The 9,578-nt window shown below is 44.2% G+C and overlaps 1 protein-coding gene across 2 annotated transcripts in view; it reads right to left on the bottom strand.

Moving 5' to 3' along the window:
• Positions 1 to 9,301, bottom strand: part of CRIM1 (cysteine rich transmembrane BMP regulator 1) — a 191,824-nt gene extending 182,523 nt beyond the window's left edge. Inside the window, exon 1 of one of the 2 annotated variants that reach the window (XM_082049838.1) lies at positions 8,599 to 9,301. In XM_082049838.1, coding sequence (XP_081905964.1) covers positions 8,599 to 8,950 — 352 coding nt within the window. In that variant the 5' untranslated portion in view covers positions 8,951 to 9,301. Of the gene's footprint in view, positions 1 to 154; positions 224 to 8,598 lie in introns of those variants that run through there. The other variant, XM_082049839.1, reaches the window with a different exon arrangement.
• Positions 9,302 to 9,578: the final 277 nt, after the last annotated feature.

Consider the following 9,578-nt stretch of genomic DNA (forward strand, 5'->3'; position numbering starts at 1 on the left):
GGATGCTAAAAGAGTAAAGTGACCACCAAATACATTGCTGGTCTGAACGTGGAATGGTCTAAGTCACATCTTACAGATTCTTTCACCCTTTTAAATCCTGTATTTGACCAAGGAGAGAAAACAGGTTTCACAGTGACACAGAAGTGATCCTTACCAAGACTAGTACTGCCCTCTGGGACAGGAGGGAACCTTTCAAAAGCTTCTCCATCAAACCAGATCCCTGGTCCAAGCCCCGATACCCCAGCACACTGGTATACACAACAGCATTTTCAAATCAGTGGTACTCATTAAGATGGTATGAGACTCTGAAAAGATTCTACAGACTTTCTAAAAAAATTAAAAAAAAAAAAAAGAGGAAATACTTCTTGCCAGTAGGCTTTGGCTTCTCTTTGAACAGGAAAAAAAGAACGATGGAAAGGAAATTCATGTTTTGGAGGAGCTGAACAATAGAAATGACTAATCACCACTAAAGAATGCTTGAAACCCAGCCCCAGACCTTGAAAACCAACAGAAGGGAAGGCTAGCCTTGAAGTGAGTTTGAGCTCATGTACTGCCTGCAATCCTCTCCCCTCTCACAAGTTATTCCTTCAATGAAGTCATGAATCAGGGATCAGCGATGGCAGAAACTTTTATGCAAGACACACAGCTGAAAGTCTTATGATAAAGCAGTTTCCTCACCTTTTGGAAGGGTCTGCTTTCTAAGACCAAATCTTCATGTGGAATGCATGTTAGTACAAATGGGTTTTGCAGCCTCCTGATAAAATTTCTAGTCAAAGCTAGAAAGCAAAACCATATCCTAACATTTAGATACCTCAGGAATACTATACACAGAAGGCTTGTCTCAAATTTGACTGCCTGCTTTAACTTATTCCAACTAGAGTGTATATCTCAGGTGATCAAATCCAACACAGCAAGCAAGATTTTCACTGCAGCAGCTCTGTGTGTGTGTCAAGGCAGCTATTTCATACTAAGGAATGTAGAAAGTATTTAAACAAACCAGCTTTGCACTCAATTATCAGAAGCTCCGCAGAAGCCACAAGGAGAGCAAGGAGATAAATGGAAGCATTAAGTGAAGCATGTGACAGAGACAACTATTCCAAGTTTAAAATTTTTCCCTTACCCACACTGTCTGCAGGTATTTCAGTTCTCCAGGTACCCCTCCCCACACAAGTCTCTTTTTTTAGTGTTTTTCTAGCTTTGTTTTGTTTGACTTCTTTTTGTTTGCTTTTGGTTTTAAGACTTTCACTATCAGGGCTCTCCCCAACAAGACTCAACAATACTTCCAATAGCCTTCTTCCCCAAAGATGGTCTGAAAAGATAAATAGTTCATTTTGAAGTCCGACCCTTAGATATTTAAACACCTGGAAAAAAAAAAAAAAACACAACAAACCTGCAAATTTTAATCTTATGACCAGAACCACATGTTGTTTGTATATAGTTGACTGAAAATATTACACAGTGTCCCAGGGTTTAATTGGTCAGATGCAGCCTCTGCCAGTACTCCCCTGATTAGAATGAGCATGGACAGCAGTGTTTCAGTTGTCCTAGCAGATTTTTCCTCTAGCTCTAGAAAACTCTTTAAAAAAAAATAACTCCACCAAACCTTCGTACTCATTTTCCAAAGGAGGCTAAAATTCCAATACCTTTTTTTCCCCAAGTTGCACACTGCACCCACACGCTCCAGAAGCCTTCAGGTAAAGCAGCACACACCAGGTCACTGCAAACAAGTAGCTGGCTGGCAGCTTGCTGAAGCAGGAAAAGTTTGGCTTAAGACAAATTCTGGAACAGGGCTATGAATAAAGCAACCTGTACCAAGAACAGTCCACAGTATTACAAGAAATCTGATATCCTAAACCTTTTGCCGCTTCCCCCAGTCTCCCAAGTCATTAACACAGCATCACTGAACACCAGAATTACAGGATGTTTCAGAAGAATTACACCCAGTTTCTTAGCCACAGAAGACAAGAAAAACTCTACATAGCCTGGATTTAAAATTAGCATCATGGCTTTTTTTTCCTTTTCTAAAACCTAACTTAGAGATAGACATTAATTTGAGTCTTCTATTATCAAAGCAGCACATTTTATATTAGCATATGTAATACCATTATTGGTATGATCCCAGCTTTTTATCAATAGCCCATTGGTGAGGGGAAGAAACACCTCCACACGCACGGATCCAGCCTTTCTGAAGGAAAACTCCTCAACAGAGCACAAAACTGATTATAGCAAAATCCTGAAGCTTAATTTGCTTCAAGGATAAGTAACCCAACAGAATGAGCTCCCAGATTCAGAAAAATTACACTTTCTGGGATTTTCACTAATTAAAAAAACAAACCCATCTGAAGCCTATCAGTAGGATAGATATATATAGTAGCTGCTATATAAGGCTTAAAGCTTTGGGAATGAGAATACAGAAATGGGTGCAGGACACCAAGCTGGTGCTTCTCCTCCTGGCCACCACCCTGTCTTCTCCTGTTTGTTTTCTTGTTGAAAGACTTGCACACTCACAACCCACAAGGTGTTAACATGATTTGCAGATTCCAAAATATCCAGTATACCCAGTGAAAGCTGCCAGGGGTTGAATATTATGCCTCTGGTAAAGGTGTGAACTGCTTTCATTCTTCATCTCTATACATTACTAAGGGCTTACTTCCTCCAAACATGGCCAAACTAGTCTGTTTAGACTAGAGCTCCCTCAGGGATCATCTTTTAATCCATATGCTTATGTGGAATTTAATCCAGATAGCCTTTATATAATGTTGTCTTCCCATCTTAGAAAGCTTCTGTACATGGTGAAACTTACACTATACACTACATCAGTATCAGTCCTTTTCCAAACTGCCTGCATACATACCAAACGGCAGACTTAAAACATAATGTTGTCGGACTACACAACTGATGTCACCTGAAGTCTCAAGCAAAACCCTGAATTCACCATTTCCAAGTTTACATTCCCTGTGGATTAAATGCATTTTCAAATGAAAGCAGTTTACAAGTCATGAGAGACATTTAGTAGGTCACTTCTACCAAGTATTTAATCCATTAAAACAGAGAAACATTTGGTCCTGTCTGCAAAATGCTATAAACTTTACTCATTGAGATGAAGAATCCTTGAGGGGGGTGCAAAGGAAGGAGGGGAAAAGAAAGGCATTTTGAACTATATTAATGGATTAATTATTGCATAATACACCTGTCAGTCAAATGATATTTTGGTTGACTAAGTATTATGCAGCAAGTTAATTTACACAAGTATTCTTGAATCAGCTAGAGGGTACTTAAAACAGCAAACATGCCTAAGGGTGCAGGAATTACCCACAAGTATGAAGTTAGGTTTGTTTTTTTTTTTTTTGAAAAAAAACCCAAAAAACTTCATAAGCAGCACGATTTTGGGGAACCTGATGAAATGACCATTTTCTATAGGGAAAAATTCACATCAGCAGAGGGTGCTCAACACAAAGTCATGCAAGATTGAATGGTTTTAAAAAAATGTAAAAGTATTCCTCTTATCAGCAGTTAAGAGATTTAGTCCTTCAGCCCATCCACAGTGAGACCGCTAGTTTTAAACTAACTGTACCTATGAATTCCTGCATCAATATCCCTCCTCATATCTTCTGGACTTTTCCATTTCATTTTTGTTGAAATATTGGAACGAAGTTATTTCCAAAATCAAAACACGATGCCTGGAAACAGAAGAAACCATTTCCAAGTCAAATAAGCACCTGATCTAATTCCAATTCAGTGCCACGCTCAAAGCTACATGTTCTTACTGATGTTGAGATTTCGGCATTGACACAAGTTAGAGTAGAAGTAGCTTACAAATCATCTAGCCTGTGCATAAGAAGTCAGCATGTCCCTAGTAAGAGTTTTCTGGAGGAGGCGGGGGAAGAGGACTGTTAAATATGGTCAAGACTAACATATCACAAATGGAACATTCACCAATTAATTACTTCTCATTCCAGTTTCACAAGGTCAGTAACTTTTGTAATATTTTTTTTCTTGACACTATGAACAATTTTTCCATTTTTTGCCCCAACAGTCTGAACTGCTGACAATCTTTGAACGAAGTGTTCACACCAAGAATCATTGGTGCACCACTTAATACTGATTAAGTCCCCAACTAGATCATCAGTTCTAACACTTGATGTTAGTGGTGGAAGTTCTCTATATACCCGTGGACATTGGAACTGTTTGGATATTTCCCAGCCATTTGCTACATAACAGAGTAAGAAAAAAACAAACAAAAAGTCAAGAAATCTAAGCAACATTGTTCCAGTCAAACAGATACAAACAGATTACCCACATGCAACTTCTAAATCACTTGAACTTCAGTAACTCCTTCTTGAAGCAAAATACTACCTGATATTTAGGGGTCTGGACTGCATTACAGGCAAGAAGCCAAGCATGTTGTATAGAAGTCTGTCTGGAGACAAAGCATCGTGTTCTAGTTGATGTGTCCATTGACCCATTAGACACGGAGCACAGGACCAAAACCAACTGAAAACAAGGTTCTCCCAATGGTACCAGCTATAGAAGCACTAATTGTGGTAAAAATACTAGCAAGTCTGTAAGCAAGTTGTTCTAACTTAAGAAAAGCAGAAGAGAACTCCGTTAGCATGTGTGTAAACCTATGCCCGCTCCCCCTCAAGCTTAGCTCTCCTCCTCCCCATTTTGAAAAAAGCTAAGTTTTCAAAATTTCATTTCTTTTCATCGCCTCCAGTTTCACTACATTTTGGTTACATGGAGTATACTGCGCCCTTACATATCATACTCTTCTACGTTTCTAGGGGAGAATAGCTAGTTCACAGGAGGCCTAGAGGTGTGTGTCGGGGGGGGTACACCCAAGCTCTCCCTGGTTGTCCCAACAAGGAGTCAAACGGTAACACTCCAAGCTCCCAAAAAGCTGCAGTTCAGTAGAAGAGACTAGGACTAGCCACAGCAGGGCAAGCTTCCACCATCGTCCTAGAGGATTAACCCACATACTTCCTGATACTTGCCCAAAATCCACCACAGCAGCTTTCTCCTAATTCTGAGAGAACCCCCATTCAGAAGCTACACACAAGGCAAACAAGTCTCAGGTATTCAAGGCAAGCCTTAAATTAGCTACAGTAGACAAAAATTATACAGCAACAACTGTATGCCCTGCTCCTCCAAAAAAACACCTCAAACACCACCAAAACCAAAACAAAAACTCCCAAACAAAGTACTATATTTTATTGGTAAGCTACTGGAGCAGAAATACCTTCTTTCGATGGCTACCTAGAGGCTAACTCATATGAAGCATAATATGTTCTTAGAGGAACCTAAAGACAGAGTAAAACTAGTAGTCTTGTTAACTTTGCGTTTCAAGTATATATCACAAAAAACCTGAGTTACGTTTCTGTTACATAGCTAAATACATCAACTCATTTTCAGCATTATTTCACATGCTACTGTTATGCCTCAGAAGAATTCAGCAAAGCAATCAAGGCCTCTTCATCTAAAAACATCAGAAATTAGGGAAGTGCTGAAACAGAGGCAAGAAAGAAAAAAAGAGTAATCATTGAAAAGCCTTCACAGAGTAACAGAGCTTGTTTGGCAGAGCTTTTCCAAGGCTTTCCGATTCCCGAGAAAGCAGGAGCCCTGCCTGGCTGAACTGCTGCAGAAGCCAAGGCTAACGGCTTCCTGGAGAACTCCAGTCTAATTAGGGGATGGATCTAGATCTACCTTCAAAGGCAGAGAGCAAGTGGATTCTCTGCTTTGAGTTTAAAATTTCTGAATGCTAGAAGCATTTGGAAGGGACTCCAGGCTCTCAACACCTCCTCACTGAACCAATCCAGCAGCATCTCCCTAAAGCCAAGGAGAAGCTGGAGGTGTTTAACGTGTCAAGACTGCCCTTGAGGACAAGTACCCACCCGTGGTGGGGGAAGGCAACCTCAGAATTTTTCTTTACCAAGAATACAACCGCATTCAGGAAGGGCATTTACATACTTCAGGATAATGCTACAAACAGAGCCTTAGATCTGCATAAAGATATAAACAGTTAAGGTAGTGAGATGAACAAGGACTTCCTTCAGGTTTAAGAAGGATGAAAAGACGAGTGTAGAATCAGTAACAGATTCCATTAATAAACACTGGTTTAACAAAGACTACTCCATTTCTAGTTTCAGAAAGAGAGGCTACCAGTGACAGATGCCATGGAGACTTCTCCATCAGGCATTGCAGAGTTCACTCATGCCGAGTGAATTAAATACTAATACTGAGTTAAAAGACAAGTATTTTTACTTGCTGCTATTCCAGCTCTTAAAGTTTTCTGTAGCCTAGTATGTGTTGATACTCTGAAATAAGACACTGCTGAAGCTTCAAAAATGATAAAAAATATGCTTATAACTGTAGCCAGTAGGGGTCATTTCAGTGTAAAAAATTGCAGTGAAAGAAACGGCTGAAGAGATGAAGGAGAGTAAAGACATCAATTTCTATTCACACAGCTCGAAAAGTCACTCCCATTTCCTCTTCCCTGAAGCAGGGTAGGGAAGAGTTTGCACTCCTAGTAGGCAAGATTTTGAGAAGTAGCTTTTATTCGGTTAATGGATAAAGGCATAGCTTAGTACTACTCACACATCAGGCACCACCAGCCTAGCCTGTTGCACGTGTGCCTGTAAACTGCACAACCGTTCAGGTCACAACGAGAAAAAAAAAAAACAGAGCTAATCAACCTCATTTTAGTGATCAAAGGTAGGACATTAAGTCCCCTTTCTTACTTGCTGCCACCCCCTGTGCACAACACACACCATGAAGAACAATGCATCATTTTGGTTGCTTAGAATGAGGCAGCTGCCTGACAAATCATTTAATAAGTATTCCAGGACTATGTATTAGGCTGACAGTTCAGCTCAGTTGCCTTTCATTTACAAGAATGAAAATTAAACAGATAACTTATCTCCCAAACTATTCCTATAGGGACAGCTGGAACTAGTTCCTAACCACAACACTAATTGAAATGCAATCTTGCCAGCAAATGCTTCATACTATTTTCAACAGTAGATGGGACGTGTTACAAGTTGAACTACAGCAACGTACAGATTGCATCACTTCAAAGGAATGAAATACTCCTAAACTGCCAGAGACGTCTGTACTGCGATACAGTAAGGGAGTTGGAACATTAAGGCATTTCATGACTGCAGGCTTTTAGTTCCTTTAACCAAGGGGGAGGAGGAAAGCTGTTTAAGCCAAACTCTTACTTGAAAACATGCAAAAAGAAAAACTCACCCCAAACCAGGTAGGCTTCTAAAGTACCTTTTCCTTCTTTGCTGGTACTTTTCTACTTAAGAAAACTTACCCAACACATATTAAAAATAGTAAGAAAGTACAACAATGTACATATTTAGAAATATGGTCTCAATCAAGGTCTTCAAAGCACTTTAGGGCCATTTTTAATTGTTTAACAACAGAGCTTTTAATGCTGGAGCTAGTCCTACCCAGGCAACAACTGCAGAGGCTGATGGCATTGGCTACAGTACAGGCGGGACGCACCGCACTGCTCTGCTGCGGTTTGCAATTTATTTGTTAGGGAGGCAAATAGAGTTTTAAACTAATAATGAGCACCAGGACATAGGTCAGCTGCCCACTAAAAATGACCGCTTTTAGCTCTCTCAAAACAGTGCATCATTTTAAATGCAAGTTTTTTGGACAGATGCTGCCTCACCAGCTCTCTGGACTTTCTGCTGCCCTCTACCCGCCGAGAGGAGACCGGCTCCCTCTCCTTTTCCAGAATTGTCGAAGCTCCTGCTCCGAGTCTCACATACATTTATACATATCCCAAACTACTGGTTATTTGTAATCTCTTTACAGCGCCATGTTTTCCCTCAACTTGAGGGGAAAGGAAGCTAGATGGACAAGACAAAAAGAAACTAAAAATTTGTCTTTGGCCTTTTGTTAAATCATATATGTAAAAAAAAAAAAAAAAAAATCTGATGGACTATAATAGGTAGAACATTTGATGCGGGGGGGGGAGCGATGAACTCCTCTTGCATTTCATAGCGATTCATCACCTCACAAGCAGCCGGCAGGAAGCAGAAGTGACTTGGAAAGGAGTCCTGCCATGGGGATTTCTCCCTCTCCCTTGATGCTCCAGCAAGGAAAAAGACATCTCTTATCACACATCGAAACGGACAGGCGGGGAGATATTAAGTGACAGGAACAGGAAGGAAAAACTTTACAACAGATGATCAGCCTTTGTGTTTCCTTACAGAGAAGGGAATCCGGAACAGACATCATGTGTGCACGACTGACCTCCGCCGATCTCCAATCTGCCAAACCCTTCCCAAGGAATTTTAGTTGGGCATCAGTCGTCGGTATAAGCTATTAGCAAACCAGTGAAGCGCTATGGAAAACGAGAAGTGGGAGAGCCTGGAAGTTCATGCTAAGAAAATAGAGGGCAAAACTTTCAAATACAGGGGCTTTAGAGAGGAAAGCTTAAAAAACACGCTCCCAGATGGGACATGCGGGCGGCGGGGAGGGAAGGAGGGCGCACCGGCACCGGTGCGCCCTCCTTCCCTCCCCGCCGCCCAGCAAGTACCCCCACCCCGGGGGATAGATGGATGATGTCCCGCCGCCTCTCACCTTCGCAGACGCCCACTTCGTACTCGGTGATGGAGTCTCCGTTGAGCGGCGGGCGGATGACACAGCGCAAGCCCCGGTCGCAAGCTCCGTGCAGCCCGTAGACTCCCCCGCAGCTCTCGTTACGTTGCCGAGCGCACATGAAACAGCAACCGCAGATTCCCAGCACGATGCTACCGGGGCAACTCTTCGGTTCTTCGCATTTGGATTCGTCGCAGGGTAAGCAGACGAGAGCCCGCGTCCCCGACTCGCCCAGCAGCAGGGCCAGCAGTAACAGCCACCCCGCCGCCGCCAGGTGCCAGCCGCCGTCTCCGCCCGGGCGTCTCCTCCCCGCCGAGACCGCTGCCAGGTACATCCCGGCCGCCGCAGCCCGGCCCTGGGCCGGGGGGAGCCTCTCAGAAGCCCCCTCGCCGGGCGGCGGACCCAAGCGCACCGCGGCTCCTTCCCGCCGCCCCCGCCTCTGGCCCCCCGAGGAAAGTTTCCTCTCGCGGCGGCCGCTTCAGCCAAACTTCTCCTCCGGGCGGCGGCGGCGGCTCCGCCCGCTGTCCCCTCCGGGCAGCGGCGTCCGTCAGTCAGTCCGTTCGTCCCTCGGCTCCTGGTCCCGCGGCGCCGCACGAGCGATCGAGCGAGCGAACGATTCCCGGGTGCGAACAGCAGCGCCCGCCTCTGCCCCACTCGCTGCCCGAGTCCCGACTCGCCGCCTGCCTGCGACTCAACCCGCTCCAAGTGCGCCCTCTGCCCTTCCCCCATTGGGCGGTGATCATCTTCGCCCCGCCTCCGCTGCCTGCTCGCGCCTTCTCATTGGATGCCGCCCAGACTGGCCCCGCCCGCTCCTCTTCCCGCCCCCCCCCCCTGCTCCCCACCCCGCAGCCCCAGCTCCTGGGGCTGGGGAGGACGCGGCGGAGGCGAGGAGCGGCATGGGCCCCACAGCGGCCGCCGCCTCCCTCCGCCCCTCCCCTCCCCCCCCCCCGCCCGGGGCTCCG

Source organism: Streptopelia decaocto, assembly GCF_964273445.1.
Source record: "Streptopelia decaocto genome assembly, chromosome: 3".
Classification (NCBI taxonomy): domain Eukaryota; kingdom Metazoa; phylum Chordata; class Aves; order Columbiformes; family Columbidae; genus Streptopelia; species Streptopelia decaocto.